Source organism: Lytechinus variegatus, chromosome 1 (assembly GCF_018143015.1).
Source record: "Lytechinus variegatus isolate NC3 chromosome 1, Lvar_3.0, whole genome shotgun sequence".
NCBI lineage: Eukaryota > Metazoa > Echinodermata > Echinoidea > Temnopleuroida > Toxopneustidae > Lytechinus > Lytechinus variegatus.
In genome coordinates, this window is record NC_054740.1 from 41,550,593 (window position 1) to 41,567,973 (window position 17,381).

The following is a 17,381-nucleotide window of genomic DNA, read 5'->3' on the forward strand; positions in this document are numbered from 1 at the left end:
ATTTGCTCCGCAGTGCCTATGTCTATGTCTGTTTAACGAGATATATAAACCTGTTGTACTAAAACCTCACGTTTTCAAGTCAATATACACCAAATATATTATTGTTTTATGTAGTGACATATGATTCTTTTTTATGATTACTTAAAGTGATTGCCTCATGTTAAGGTCTTAATATAAAACATTTCCTGTCCGTGATACCAACTCAATAAATATTGCACAATGATTTTACTGTTTAAATATCACAAACAAATCCTTCCACATGCATTAAATAACATGTTTTCTCTTAATAGCAGTATTCACTCTTATATAATACAAGAAGTTCTTCTAAATTCCATGTTGGTAAAGTCAATAAAGAGTTCATGTTACAATCCATACGGTACTCAGGCCCATTTTTCTGGAACTCCCTTCCCTCATCCATTCTTGTTTCCCCTTCTCCAAATGTATTCAAACGAAGACTCAAATTATATATTTTAACTCACGATTCGGATTAACGATAATTTGACCAAAATCCTTGCTTTGTATTTGTTATGTATTTGAATGTATTTATTTATGCATTTCAATGTATTTTAATTTTCTTCTCATATTCCTTCTTAAAAAAATGTTTTTAATTCTTCAATTCCATGACTTTCTCTCGTTGGACTACTGCCTCGACAAAAACTTGATGTTTTTTTTTTGCAGTATTCCTCAATTCCATCCTTTTCTTGATATCTCTATATCACTTTATGGAACATAGGCATGTTTATAGTATATCTTTATAATGTCTCTTTTTGTTTTGACAATCTGTTATTACGCCCACACACATTTCTCTGTATATTTTTTTAATCGGAATTGAAAATAAAGATTTAGATTGATTCATTTCCGTTCACAAAGTACAACAAAATCCAACAATACATAGTCAAATTTAAAGTACAACATCAATCGAAATAAGGTGTAAACAATGAGAACTAATGCAAACTAAAGTAACTTTGACTATAATAACTATATAAAACAGAACGGAGGGGCTTGCCAAGAAAAGCGAAGCTTGTATGGGAGGCAAGCCCCCGTAACTTAGTTTCAATACGTATATTACAAAACTATAGTATAAAGGAGAGACGGAAGACAATTTAAAAGGAATTGAATTGAAATGAATTAGGTATTGGGAGGAAAAAAAATCATGCACAAGATCTATTGTTGAAATTGTTATGTTTGAATTGGAAAAAAGAAGAAAAACATTTATTAATGAACTTCTGTCCATGAACCAAGTTACGATTATTCCTAAAATGTAATTAAACAATATTAATCACACAAAAGGGGAAAACATTATGCATGAAGAATTCACCTTTCTACTTGTATTATGTATCTAGTACCTATCAGTTATCAGTTTGGAATATATAAATATGCTTTTCAGAGTAAACCCTAAATATGGAAAAAAAAACAATTGCCATGAGAAAGCTAAGCGAATGTTTTTTTTCCTCCCTTTTACGACTTTTCCCTTTAAGAATGATCAATTTATGAAAATATGAATCTCTGAAAGTCAGTTGTATATAGGTATTATGAGAGGAATGCCAATGACAGAAAAATAAAATATTCCTTTATGTTGTGGGTATGAAATGTATGATTTTAATTGTGTGAGTAAAGTATGGGGTTCCGTGGCCGAGTGGTCTAAGGCGTCTGATCTCATGCAAAGCTGTGGTCGATTTCCGGCAAGGCGTCTTTACCTTTGGACATTAGCAAGTTTTCGCTCCACAACACACGACGGATTCAAGAACATATAAAATATATTGTCAAATGTCTTTCATTACAATGAACAGTCAGGAAGTCTTCATTAAAAATTGGTGAATCAAAGCAGCATTTTCGTTCTAGGCTCTGGACTAACAAACCTATTTGCAATGTTCCAATGGTGATTTCAAATAGGCCACACAGAACGCTTCTGATAAATCATAACGATTTGAAGTTGATCTTACTATTTGAAATTTGAATATTCAAAGTATTAGGCATCTCAGTTCCAAACATCAATAGATATCTAAGACGGAAGTATCATACTTATTAGTATTACTGTTTAACTTATTTTCTCAAAAGAATAGGCCTTAACCAAGTTTCAATCCCCCTTCAAACTTCCTACTTAATGAAGAAGGTGGAAGAAATAAAATCGCAATAAATAAAGGAAAAATAAGATCCTTAACTATCAGGAATAGGATATCCAGTGACAGTATATTTGCATGACTTTGTCCACCATTTATCCCAGTCATCCACCACAGGTTCCCTCACATGCTTCCTTTCTTTTTTATCAGATTCAATCTGCTCATCTTTTAAAACTCGACGAACGACATTTCTGCAAAGGGATTCAGGTTCGAAGTTAGAATACTGGAGAAAAGATTCAACTGACCCTTCTTTCTTCCACTGGAAGTATCTGTTATACAGGTCATCATTCTCACTCAGTTCGACAAGGTAGGCCGCAAGTTTCGCTATAGATGGAAAGTCTGGGATGAATATAAATGAATTCGGCGGAGCTTCTCTCAGATAGTTTTCTTTCGGAGCTCCGAACACGATGGGGACCAGACCAAGTGTGAGTGAATTGTACCAGAATTTCTCGGTGATATAATCCTGGCATTCCGAATTTTCGAGGGCTAGATAAAACCTGTATTTTTGCAGACCACAGGTAGCTATGTCTTTGCAGGGCCTCGAGCCACAGTGACCGAACGTATCAACTCTAATATGACGGGCCAAAGCATTTACAAACCCTGTACGATCATAGGACAGCGATCCAGTGTAACAGTTTGAAGCTACCCAAGCGACTAATTTTGTTTTATTTTCTGCCCAATTCCTGTTATCATCCTTCTGAACAGAGGGTCTTGTTCTATCAAAATGACCATATCCACCCTCAGATAGGTAGGCGTCTTCGTTAGATGCTCCTTTCCGAAATGACATGATGTAATCATATGTTCTATTTGAATATTCTTGTGGAGGGATGATACGACGCGGAGGGATGTGCCGTGGGCTCTCCGATGTCCAAAATACCCATTTCTGCCTGTCGGACTGATGCTTCAGTACTGCTTGCCAGTCCCACTTGTGTTTGTAGAAGAGAAAGACGACATCACTTGCAGCGAGTTCAGTCAGGTTTCGTCCATGCTCTATTTGCACGCCACAAGAAAGATCGGGACAGGAAAACCTACCAACCTTCTTGAAGAGTAGTTTGACATGGAACTCGTCACGCTCATCGAGCCAAGTATAAACCACTTTATAGCATGGTTTACGAGAATCAATCCCTGTCCGGGTCCCTGTCATATTCACTTTGTCCTCCCCTCTCATAGCGCCACGAGTTGCCACAAAATTGTGATTAACCGGAGTAGATCGGTTTAGTAAACTGCCAATCCATATTAATGGAATACATAAGCTCAGTGTACCAACAAAGAAAATCTTTGTCGTACAAGACATCTCAGCAACAGGAGGGGAACGAATATGTGACAAAAAGCTCTTACTGGAAGGTGGTAACGTTGGTAATAAGATAGCAAATGCGTGTGGGTAAAATTAATTGATTAGTGAGCTAAAGTATAGAGTGGCCAATTCGAGAAAAAACATACGGGTTGGAGACAATGCGCACTTAACGGCCGGGAGAGTTCACCCTGACGGAAAGTCTGTTGTAAAGATACCAGAACAAATATTGTATAAATAGTGTACAAACTATTGTACAATATACTGGATTATATGTACGACAAATATAAAATTATCCCGAGTGCAGGTTTATTTCACCGAGGCCGAAGGCCGAGGTGAAGTAGGCTTGCACGAGGGATAATTTTATATTTGGAGTTCATATAGTCCAGTAATATTGTATGATAGAACGTTCACTATTTATTATAGTAAATAGATCCCTTAATCTAAGCCCCCCATCATGGATTTTGCCATCCAAAAATCGAAAGTTATATTGTACATATGTACAATATAACTTTTTGAAGGGAGGTCACGTGGTACAAATCCAGCCAATCACAGCTCGTATTTTACTACCACTATTTACTATATATATATAGTAGTGAAAGTTTGATAAAAAAATCCATCAAAGTTTAAGAAAGGTATTAGATTCTTTTTTTTATATATATATCTGACGTCTTACATGTCATAAACGAGTATCATAATGTCATGTAATATACAATTTATGAATTTCAATTATTGAATGGTTCATGGATGATGACTAAATACCTTTTTTCTTTCAGGGAAGGTTTGAAGTGGTGAATCTGTTGATAAAATGAAGGTATGACATAAACATTTACAATTTTGAGAAACTGATATTTCGTGGATTTTCTTAACTCACGATATATAGAACTCTGCTCACATAATGACTTCACAAATTAAAATAATAATCTTCTGATAAATCTTTTATGGACTTTCCTTAAACCTTCACCACCATTAAAAAAATTATTTTCTTTTTATTTCTCACGATAATTTTCTTGTTAGGGTGAACTTCCTTTTTAACCTGGGAGGAGGAGAGGAGGAGGAGGGGGATAGTGTGTCCGGGGGGGGGGGGTATCCGCTCTTCGTTTTGCAACCATGGTGCTGTGATTTCAGATCCAGTCTAATTCAAGTGGACCCGACTGAAACATATGCGGAACCATTATCGTGCTCAACGTTGTTAAACAAATTCTTGCTGGTATATGCTTATTTTTGTTGTTGAAACAAATACGCTGCAGTGTGCAGTGGGTACAGGTTCCTTGATATTAAAGCCATTAATAAATGTTTTATCAGGTTAATTTTTTTAAATCACAAAACATATTTCAATTAATCATATGCGAGAGTGCGTAGCGACAGAACAAGAAAATCATGAAGTTGCAAATGCGGAATATAGGGACGAATTTGGCAGTGATATGCGCTTTATTATAAGCATGTTGGTATTATTATCATTATTATTATTACTGAGAAAAAACACTAAAAACCTATTTTCAAATTCTCAGAAAATGAAGGATATTTGATGATCTCTAACAAAGGTATGAATTGTGTCATTATTGATACTTATTTTTAGTGATTTTATCAAATCTCATTTTAACACATGAGCCTACGAAGAAATATTTACTGGTGTGTTTGCCTTCTGCTCAAGTGCACCCTTTTACATTAAAGTGGTTTACGCCCTCTATTAACGCTTAGATTTTTTCTACGCAGAATACAAACACTGTCCACTATAGAACAATAGGCCAGTAATTGTGCATCAGCGTTCTGATGTATAATGTGGTGTGCTATTTTGCCAATGCAGCAAAATGTGACTTGAAGAAGCTAAATCAACCCAAAAAAGTACAATGCTTATAAGGGTTAGACTTATCATCCCTTGATGATCTTTGCCATGTTTACCTTGAAAGAGTCGCTTCTAAACTTAAACAATTCCGAAGGTCTGTGTCTCGCTTGTAATTAGTCCCTAACTCTTTTTTATTGATTGTTTAATGATGATCACAATAGATAAATTTTGACTATTCATATTGATTGATTGATTTTATTTTATATAATAGAGGTTCTCTCTTGAAAACAGACACACTACACTATACAATTACATTGCACATGCTTTCCAGCTTTCGATCCATTACTACTCTTTTGCCGATGATTATTACCCAAAATAATTGTACAAATATGAATAATTCTTAAACCAGACTTTCACCTTGACTTGTACAGTTGTAATTCAAATATTTGTGAAATGCAAATTTTGCGTGAACCATGTATACCCGAGAAAAAATTTGCCTTATGTTGACATGTTATCACCATCTTTTTTGGGGGGTTTTGTTCTGTGTATATACATACATTGTACATTATATCTACATGTGTATAAACCAATGAAAAAAAAAAGAATTTCCTTTATGGACAATTAAACTAATTTCAATTCAATTCAAAGGCCCGTATATTTTGAAGCCAGTCATAATCCAACTCTGGTATAAAGATGTGGTTTAACTATGGAAAGACAAACGTGACATTACTGTAAAATAGTATAGAGGTTCAATGTATCAGCTCATTTGACTCTCAAATCATTCCTAACTGTCTGGGAACGATTAAAATAGTTGTCTTTACCATTAAATGATCGGGAAAGTGTGCATTAAAAACATGACACTTACGACAACTCTAAACAAAATTATTGACATTTCTGGCTTCCTAACAACTTCAGAATATGGGTCATTTTTTATTATACATTTTGTAAACGTGTTATCTTTTGTTTATATTTGCCCTTTAAGTTTACCGTCATTTTTTGGTGCGTTCTGTTTCTTTCAGTTTCTGATATATTAGTATTAATTATTTGTTTTTAATTGTCTAAAATAATAAATAAACAAGAAGAAGGATGGGTCCCGAGGGATTTGAATTAATATAAATCGCTTCCATTCTGCAATGCATGGGATTACTACAAAAAAAAAAAACTTGGTAAATTTAGACAATTGAAAACTTTCTTTTATTATCATGATGATAAAAGAAAGTTTTCAATTGTCTAAATTCGAATGTTAAATCAACATTTGAAAGGTTGGAGCAGTGACAACCTTTTCCAAATGTTACATCCAACCTTGTATGAAGCTGAATCCAACATTTTAAGTGTTGTGTAGAACCATTTAAAGTGGTAACTGCAACATTTAGAAAATGTTGTCACTCCTCCAACCTTTCAAATGTTTAGTTGACATTTCTTTTTTTAGAGTATGTTTGTCATATTTTATCATCTTTTATTTATTCCTGTTTTCATGATTGTAAGTCCTCATCGAACTCTTTTCCATAGAAGTCGAATATTATAATATCTATACATCCTTGCTGTCGTAAAACAAGTGGCAATGTAAAAGTTCATGTACTTGGGCATTTTACATTTCTAAAACTCGTAGGAAAGATAGTAGACATCAACTGCGTGCCACTTTTTTTTTCTTATTCAACTTCCGGTTGCGTCATTCTATGTGCTGTTCTCTTCCTCACCACTTGAGAATGATGATTAAAATAATGTTGTAATTGATAGAAAATGCAGAGGTCTGACTTTTCCACACAAGTGGGTGACATCCTACAATGCAGACATATATGTAGTTAACAACGGTTTAGCCAACTGCACACATAACATAAAACAGATACCGCAATGCGCCGTTCATATTTCTGTGGTAATAGCATTAATTATTTAGTTCGAGAATACCTGCGAGTCGCAAATTTACTCCCTTTCTATGATCTAAATTCGATTTCCGTAAAATCTATAGTTGATCAGCCTTGAAATCAGAAGCATTATATGAAACTGGGATAGTAGGCTTTGACGACACTCATATCGTGCAATATACACGGTTGATTGTCTCTGCGAGACATTGTGACGTCAAAATAAAACTACAATTAGGCCGGTGTTAATCTTTGTTGGTGGAGGCAGAATTTGGTTTCATATAGGTAGTTTAAAAATCAGAAAAATAATAAGAATATTCTTAGAAACATCTGAGCGGACCTTCATTGCTCTTTTTTTATTCTCTTAGTGTCTTTTGTAAATTCATCATGAAGAAAGTCAATGTTTTTTTATATTGTGCCACATTCACAAACATTTTACATGATTAAAGAGCCTCGGAGAAGTTGACCTTCCTTTCATTCCATTTTAGAGTAAGCAGACATAATACATAACCGTAATGAGGATTACTCCATGTAGATCAATTAGTATTGCACCACGTGCATCAGATATTCCATTCGGATACATTAGATCATTACATAACAAATAATTTCACCCGTGTATCAAATAGATAAGATACTAGAAATATTATTTGTTTGTACTACCAAAACGTGAAGGTCATACAGGGAACACTTTTTTATTTTGATGGCATCCAATTTTGGACTGCTCTACCTAATCAAGTTAAATCTGTTAAAAAATGTCCTCACTTTAAGAGTATATTAAAGAAATTCAAACATTTTGTAAAGTTGGTTTCTAGTATTGTCATGATTGTCATGCAGTGCAGGAAAGGAAATTAAATGGAATCTCCGAAATACATATATATATAAATATATATATATATATATATATATATATATATATATATATATATATATATATATATATATATATATATATATATATACATGTATATATATCTTAAAGTTTCACGTATTGGCTTCTGTAATAGTAACAAAATATGCTGAAGATAATGCTTTCAATGCCAATAGTGTTTATATATATACATATATATATATATATATATATGTATATATATATAAAGCAATAGCATACGTCGTATATTCGTATTTATTGATGTTTCATGATGGCTGAAATAATTGTTTTCTCACAAAATAGCAGAAAAAGGTGTCTATAATGATAATGAATGCACAGGGAAATGTGTTTTCAGTTTTCAAAGAATATTGCACTTTATCGAACTAAAATCACATAACATGATTATAGGGGAGCTGATTGTATTATATGGCGTCACACAATCAACATTCAAAAGATCCATAATTCTGTTATTATTTACGGATTCTTGCCAAACCATCTTGATTATGTTTTCTCGGCTTATTTTTCTACGGAAGGATGGAAATGCAATTTCTCCCCTCGACTTCTCCCTTAAACGTTTTTTTTTCTGTGAAGGGGACAAGACATGGACCTATCCACGGAGGATTATTCTGTTGTTACTACAATAGATAATCCTCCGTGGATAGGTCAATGGGACAAGGGGGGGGGGGTGCTTCACTACATGACGCGCTGAAATTAATATGTACTTTGACAACTTTTGTGTTTGTACTCCTCAATATTTTTTTCATCAATGAATATTTCACAATTATTTCGATAATCTTTAACTCAATTATCTTGCAATCACCCTTTTTTTCAGGTTTATCTTCATTTGTTTCAATTCATTTACTCACTCTTTTCATTCCAATACATTATGCCGAAACGGCAAAGTCCTTTCCACGCCATGCTGTGTATATTTATAGAACTGTGTACTACCATGACTACAGGGGAATACAAATCACATCATGCCTCGTTTTTAGACGCAATTACAAATGCAAAATGGAAGGATGAAGATCAACGAGGATTTTTATTTCTCAATCGTGGGTGAATATTTCCGGGGAAAAGTAGATTCTTCGAACAATTATCGCTTTTATCAGTTTCCTTAAACGCAAAGGGGTGGAAGACACACTTTTGCTCTGGGGTAATTTAAGTATTTCTGTGAAAATGTGCAATTGTAGGATAAAATATTCTTTGTAAATTGTACAAAATATGTAATTTTATGAAATGTTGAAGGTATAATGGATCAGTGGCAGAGAAGACCAAAGTTCGAAGTAAATAACTGCCCTTCACTAAATTTGAATTATATTCTTAATAAATTTCTTTATGTGTTGGCGTCGCCCACATTTTTCATTATTTCTATTTGTTTTAGAAGTATTTCAAGCAATAATACATGCAAACAATTTTTAATTGTTTCATGTCGCTGGCATTTTATTTTGGACAAAGAGCGGCATACTCCGTGATACTCCACTATAACAGTGGCAGAGTGGGCCAATCGAGGTCTCTGGGCATTTATGCTTCTTCAAGGCCATGTAAATACTTAGCTTAGCTATATCATCGCAGAACGTTTCTTTACGAGTGATTGATTGTATTACCTATACACTGTACAGTTAATTGCGATGGTCAAGCGTATAATTAATTGCTAAACTTTGTAATACGGGACCCAGGTGTAGATTTTAATTTCTTTTTTTTTCGAAATTTGTCATATCATTTAGATTGGTGAAAGTTATATTTTGTTGTTGTTTTTGTTTATATTCATATCAATACTCCAACTCTCTTCCCCATATTCAGGGATGGACGGGAAGGTGTTGGGGTCGGTTGGAAAAAAAAGAATGGCGCACCCGCTAAAAAAATGACTTCATTTTGGGAGCGACGACCCCTGCAATTTTTGCCTGTCAAGCTTTTAGGGTAACATGCCTCTAATTTTCGACTGATGACACTTTTCTTGCTTGTCAAAATTTACAAGAAACAGAACGTAGCTCAATATGGGGCTAATGATTTTTTTATTGTTATTTTTTTTCGGACAAAATAGCACCCGGGTGCCGGGTAAAAATGACAGAGGTAAAAATGACAGAGGTAAAAATGACAGAGGCAAAAATGGCAGAGGTAAAAATGGCAGAGGTAAAAATGGCAGAGGTAAAAATGGCAGAGGTAAAAATGGCAGAGGTAAAAATGACAGAGGCAAAAATGGCAGAGGTAAAAATGGCAGAGGTAAAAATGGCAGAGGTAAAAATGGCAGAGGCAAAAATGGCAGAGGTAAAAATGGCAGAGGTAAAAATGGCAGAGGTAAAAATGGCAGAGGCAAAAATGGCAGAGGCAAAAATGGCAGAGGTAAAAATGGCAGAGGTAAAAATGGCAGAGGCAAAAATGGCAGAGGTAAAAATGGCAGAGGTAAAAATGGCAGAGGTAAAAATGGCAGAGGCAAAAATGGCAGAGGCAAAAATGGCAGAGGCAAAAATGGCAGAGGTAAAAATGGCAGAGGTAAAAATGGCAGAGGTAAAAATGGCAGAGGTAAAAATGGCAGAGGTAATAATGGCAAAGGCAAAAATGACGGAGGTAATGATCATGACATGCTATAGTAGATCAGCAATAGAAATAGAGCCTTTCCAGTTAATATCAGTCGTAATTATTGACCTTGAATGGACTCCTATCGTCAAAATGAGTATTATGAACTGTTGAGATATTATTTGGAGATTTTTTTTCATCATTTTAGGTCTATACTTTATCGTTGATATGATTAAACTCAAACATTTTCATGCCAAAATTATTTCAATTAGTGAGTGAAAGGATATATCTTGGCCAGTTCGTATAGTAGAACAGCACATCATCACACATACCAAACGAATTATAATGTATTCCCAATGTGCGCTACCATTAACACACTGAAATAGACGAGTTCAGGATTTCTTTGAACCACTTGCATAACTTTGATAACCGAAAAATAACGAAACGTTCTGTAATAAAAGTAATTTTTCATATTTCAACATCATAATGGATCCGAATAGATAATCATATGATACGTATAATGAAAATGATAAAATAATAGCAACTAGTGCTCATTTTTTTCAGAGTAATACCTCATTGCAGCTAGTCCAAGTGGATATCAGGTTCCTTAACTAGTTTCTATGGCAACGGGAACCGCATGAATTTTGAAATGTGTAGCGAATCAGTGATTAAATTTATATAGGTGTTTCTTAGTTACCAAGTCGACCTTTTTTTGAAGGGTAAATTCACCCTGACAAATGGTTTACTGTAAAAGGCAAAAACATATTGGTGAAGGTTTGCGGAAAACCCATCAAAGATTAAGAAAGTTATTAGAAGTTTGGGTTTTGATCTGTGACGTCGTATACTAGTAACTTTCAGGAGCGGATGTGAAATTATTTGTATGTCAATATACTTAAGGTACAATTAAAACCATTTTCTTTTTTTTTAAAGAAAATTATATTTCATTTATATTTTAATTACACCATATATGGGAAAAACTGCTCGCAGATGACGTCCCCATTAACATGTATAACTTTAGTAGCTTTTTAAATCTTTGATGGATTCCCCAAAGCCCTCACCAATATCATTGTAATAAACTTTATGTCAGTGTGCATTTCCCCTGTAATGAATATTTGGGATCCAAAGTGTTCTTCAAATTTGAATATTAGAAGAGTGATTTGACATGAGAAGGTCGTGCATGTAAGTCAGGAAAAAAAAAGAAATACCAACTCAAGTGTTATCAATTACCTCTGCCATTTTTACCTCTTCCATTTTTACCTTTGCCATTTTTACCTCTGCCATTTTTACCTTTGCCAATTTTACCTCTGCCATTTTTACCTCTGCCATTTTTACCTTTGCTATTTTTACACCGAGCCTAAAAAAATGTCGATGCGCGGGTGCTGTTCGTATGATGACGACTGAAGGAGTGGTTTGTCAGTGATTTTTACTCAACAAGATACCATAAAATTGCTTTAAAAAGTGGGACTGAATTTCTCACAATATCGTTAAAAAAAGATAACTCTGCATTATAATGCTTATTGTGCTTCAACCAATTAATGAATCAGACACTAGCTAAAACCATGGAGCTATATATCAACACAACTGAAATTACCTGAAACTGAAACATCAAGTCATTATTCTTTTTACAATGTACTCCTGTAATTTGGGTCCTAAAGAATTGATCAACGTTAATCCCTATTGATGTTAACATCTCAATGTTTACCCGGGGCCTATTCATCGACACTCTAGACCAATTAATAATTGACCTGGAAGCGGTGATCACAAGTCATTAATAATGTCGTCTCCTATTAGCTTACGTAATTCTTGTCCCTTCTGTTACTTGCTTTTATTTTCATTTCCGGAGATCTTAACATTGTTTAATGTTTTCTAAAATTTTAACAAAGAAATTGATGAAGATGTGGTGCAGATGGGAGTGATGGAGGCGGCGGTACACAGTAAAACAACGCTGTTTATGTTAATGCTCTTTACTAAATAAAATCATACAGTAGTCGTTTAAACGGTTTGAACACTTGTTCAAAATCTTAAACGACAGTTTATTTGTTTTGTTATCTAATTCTCAATAAAAACAGTAAACAGCTACTATAAGTTCCATATAGTAACAGCGTTGTATAATATCTGAAACATAGTTTTTACTGTCATTTTTATAGCGTTGAAAGACGATTGTTTCGACCCCACCCCCTTCATGAAAATAAATTTTCGCTCGTGATATTGATAATGATGTATGTTCATGATTACTTTTTGTGCTTAGCATGATGGCTATTATTATACTTGATATTAATATCATGATTACTATCATATTATTATCAGGATGTAACCCCTATAATCATATCATTATCATTGATGTTACCACCACCACCACCATCATATCTCATCATCATAATTATCATTATCATCATTATCATTATAATCATCATCATCACCACCACCACCACCACCATCGCATCATTATATTTTCCCCAATCTCCTGTATCAAAAAAAAAATCTTATGTCAGTGTAATAAATTTGCAAAAGCAACATCTAAATAAATCCAAAGCTTTATTACCCCACGAAAAAGCGGAAGTAATATAACACTTTATTGACGAAAAGAATGCGAGAATAACCAGAGCATTTAAATCTCTTTTTGACATGATGCTTGCAAAAAAAGTACGTTCGTTAAAGTTAGAGAGAAAGGACAATGAAAACTATATTTTAAAAGGTTATTCAACTTGTCGATATATTTTACTGCCTTTGCATGACGTTTCTTTATCGTCATATGCCTATTTATTTATTTATTTCGCTTTTAAACGTTGTGGCAACCATTGTCCTTAGCTAAACGACGGCACACTCACCTTATAAAAAATAGAAATCGCCGCACTGTATACAGCGCGATCACGATCTATCTCTTCAAGATACCCCGTATGTTTCTTTCTTTTTTTTTTTTTTTAAATCTCCTCATACTATCGTTCCGGCCTCTATTCCTCTTTTACCCTCTCACTATTTCTTTTCTCCCACTCATTTTCACTCTCTGCATCCCTCATAATTTTCCTCCTATCTCCACTCTCTTCTTTCTCCCTCCCTCCACACACGATCCTTCCTGTATAATAGTGTAACAAGTTTTGGACTAATATGCTTCTGGTGAATATTCATTCCGCTTATTCCAAAACGTCTGTGATGATTTATTTCATAAATACACAGGCTAACGTAAAGATGACACAAACTTCGAGTTTGTTTTCCCCAACCCTTCCCAACATGCATCACCAGACCAGAGCCAGACCAAAAAAGGGTTGTCGTACGCACACACCACCACCGCGCTGCTCACCCCGCAGACTGGAGGCGTGCGCTGTTCAGAAGTGCAGTCAGACAGAAATTTGTCAACTGCTTTGTTTTCGCACCGGCCGTCCACCAGAGCGAGGACGCACCACTGTCACCATTCTCACCACAACTACCCTCCATCACTATCCCATTTTCGTCAAAGTGTGAAAACAAATCACACATTTCCCTCAAAATATTTATCTCGCTACGAAATCCATCCCTTGTCTCCTACACAGTTGCTAATGACAACCCCAAATTGGAGTTTGTCTTTTGCAACACGCTGAGAAATCGTTCGAACTTATTCGTCTGCCTCGAAGAAAAAAAGTTTTCTTCATCCGTTCATTTTGAAATCTACTCGAAACAGGTGCAACACGCCGGGCTACTCTGACGCACGGGCCTTCGCTCATTTGTCACTGTTCGTGGTCCGATCAACTTGTCGGCATTCTTTACTTACTTGGATATCTCAAAACTTTTCTGCCCTGTCTCCTCTTTGGACAACAGCTGATCAGGAGTAAGAGAATATTGGAAGTGTTCCGCATCGGGAGCTGAGCTAAGAAGCCCGTGCAAGCATGCAGATTTTACTATGTACCGCCGTTTTTGTCGCCGTAATCTCCGGTGTTGTTAGCAGGTAAGTTGCGTTGAGTGTCAATTTAATTTCAAACTTTATTTTCAGACACAACCTCTTTAACTTCTTATTTTGGGCATCGATTTCTCTTTGATTTCTCTCTCTTGTCACTCTAGTTGACTGATATGGCAGAGCTCTGATTAATAAACATTAACCTTCATTGAAACGAGTAGCCCAAGATCGACCTAAAGTCATCAAAGTGTGATATTCTGTTGTCATGGTTTAGTTACCCGTGAGTTTTCTTGGACCACACTTTTATGGGGAGTCTTTTGTCAAATTAAAAGCCTATACTCACAAAGTAATGTTACTTAATGTTGCAACGAAAAATTGTCAAAGTACTTGTATATTAAAATAAGAAAAATATGAAAAAAATGAATTTAAATGAAAATAATATCTTTAAAATGAACTTGCAAAATGTTTTATGACACCCAGCATTCCACAGTTCTGTTGAAGTGTGGTCCAAAAATCTTATTTTCTTTGAACCTCGGTTTAATTATCAGATTATCCCCCACTTTAGCATTTTTAATGTTCCTACTTTTAACTCCGAAATGTATTACATAGTGCACGTGGCAATGTGTATTACTCATTATTGTGGTCTAGAGATTAAGGCAAGTGTAAAAGAAAGGTAAATCCTCATAAACATGATTAAGAATCAAATAATATGATGGCATGTTAATCTAATCAACGAGGAAGCTCATTGACTCACATTACACAATAAATGTTACATCTCCAGATCATCACCAAATATCATAAAACAATGGTAATCGGAGTATTATCTATCTTTTATCACCTCTCTACAATATCCAGTGTAGACTAAAAAGTGTTGAATTTAGGTCATTCACAAAAGTGCATCTCGACTTTGGCGGGGAGCAAAAAAAATCACTTTCATTGAAATTCCCTTCAAAATATGCGTTGATACATTAATGTCGAACTTCCTTGTTTTTCAGCTTTCAATAAATAAGATAAGGAAAGGGAGGAAGGTAAACTGGCAGATATTTATCAGGTTAATTTGAATAACGTAGTGTTCGTTCAAAGAACAATTTGTACATACAGCTTGGCTAATGACACACTCCATAGCCTTTAAAAGAAGGTCATCGAAGGAAAATTTGGTATGGGATTGACGGCCAGTCCTAATGCGTAGCAAGTAGCCAAAGTTGACCTGCGTTTCGTAGGAAGGTCCACATAAAAGTATGATTATCGTAATGACATTTGAATTCAATGGCTGCGCAGGGGGTGATCACCCCTTTGAATTTTGAAGACATGTAAGAAGTGAAAAAACCCATAACGGAATAATTAAAGAAACGGGAGTATACTAGTAAATAAGTTCCTAGTCGTTTTTAACTCTGTACCGTATAGGGTTTTGTATTCATGTTATCGAATTGAGATAAGATCATGTAGTCAATCCCCCTCTGGAAATACTCTCCTGCCGCGCCTTCAAGACATTACCAACACTATATCAATCTGCCACGAATATCATCTTCAAAATGAGCCATATTTGCTAATCTCATCGTGCTTAAAGATATGATGAGAATTGAGGACATAATTATAACACTGAATGTAGCAACACCCCTCTCTGTAAATTCTGTATGAAAATTCATCGAGGATGTGTGTCGCGGGCGAATGAGTCACACCTCGAAACTTGTAACGAGTTAACACGAATTTATTCCCGTGATCTAGATTCAGACAACTTTTTTTTTCGAGGATGTAATATTTGTAGGCGAGTTTAGTAACGAAATGTGACGGGCAAACCCCGATAGGGAGACATCCATACTTCGTCATAAGACATGTAAGTATCAGCTCTTGATGTTGTATTATGTCACGCATCGTAAACATAAGATAAATCTGCGTCGCAGAGGGAACGATTACCTTACACCTCAAGAGGAATGGATCTAGGCCTACTTGGTTCAGATGGTCCTCAAAAAGCAGAAGGTCGCTCTCCATCACGTCTATCAGGCACAAGAGACGTTAACTGTCAATGTGCTGGGCTCAGGTGAGCCTAATTTCATACAAAATTGAAGAAGAGATTTGGAAGTTTGTTTTGATACCTGGCCTTGAAGGATAATTAAAACTTGCCTATAAAGGAAAACCTAGACCGATCTTCCGAAGATGTTGAAGGACTGAAATTATTATGGCGACAAAGGCGTAACAAATTACTGGCGGATGTGTGTTTTTTTTTAAATTGAAAGCCTATCTACAACAAAATATTATATACATGGGGAAGAGTTTTCATTCATTTCGTTGAACATTAGCAATGTATCTGCTTTGCTCTTTGTGCCATTCAGAATGGTTGTATGCGAACATTTTAGATGAAGAAGGGTTAACCAATAACAGGACCAATATTTTGGACATTTAAGTCCTGCAGGACGTAACTCTATTCTTTTTCATGTTCATTTTTCATCCACATTTTGTACCAGTTTGGTGCACATGGCGATGATCATATCATCAGTCATTGTAGCAAGGTCTCCTATAATTGTGGGTATTTGGGCCGATGGCAGGGTGATGCTGGTAATGATGATGATGAATGAAATATGTGACTATTCGTGAACTTCCCTCGCGACAAACCGCGCCTTGTCTTACGGGGTCAGCCCAAGGGTTCACCCGCTGCAGGCGGCGACCGTGTACCTCAAGATTAAAGGGATGGTGTCCACTGAGAGTGAGGCAATATGATGACCCCTTGTACGGTGTTCAAAATAATAATGAGGAAAAAAAAACAATAGTACATCCTCAACTGGCTAAGACTAGCAAAGTGAAATGTACTTGAAGTGTTATTGGGTGGCAAGGATTTGTTTTTCAAACGACAACATATCAAATATATATATAGCAAAATATAACGATACGAATCTATTCATGACACTGGTAAAAGGTCAACTGAACATGCTGAATTTGAATATACGTTTCACCAAATGTCGTTCGCGGTTTAAGTATGTACGCCACAGCCCCCACAAAAGTGCACTAGTCACTGGTCAAATCCATTTTATGAGAAATGGAAAGGATGTGTCGAAGGTGGCGATTGTCTCTTGTGCATTA

General features: G+C 35.4%; 1 protein-coding gene across 1 annotated transcript; it reads right to left on the reverse strand.

Annotated features, from left to right (window-relative positions):
* Positions 1-1,462: 1,462 nt before the first annotated feature.
* Positions 1,463-3,584, reverse strand: LOC121406436 (alpha-(1,3)-fucosyltransferase 7-like). The gene has a single exon (XM_041597459.1). The coding sequence runs from the start codon at positions 3,412-3,414 to the stop codon at positions 2,158-2,160; it is 1,257 nt and encodes a 418-aa protein (XP_041453393.1). The 5' UTR covers positions 3,415-3,584; the 3' UTR covers positions 1,463-2,157.
* Positions 3,585-17,381: the final 13,797 nt, after the last annotated feature.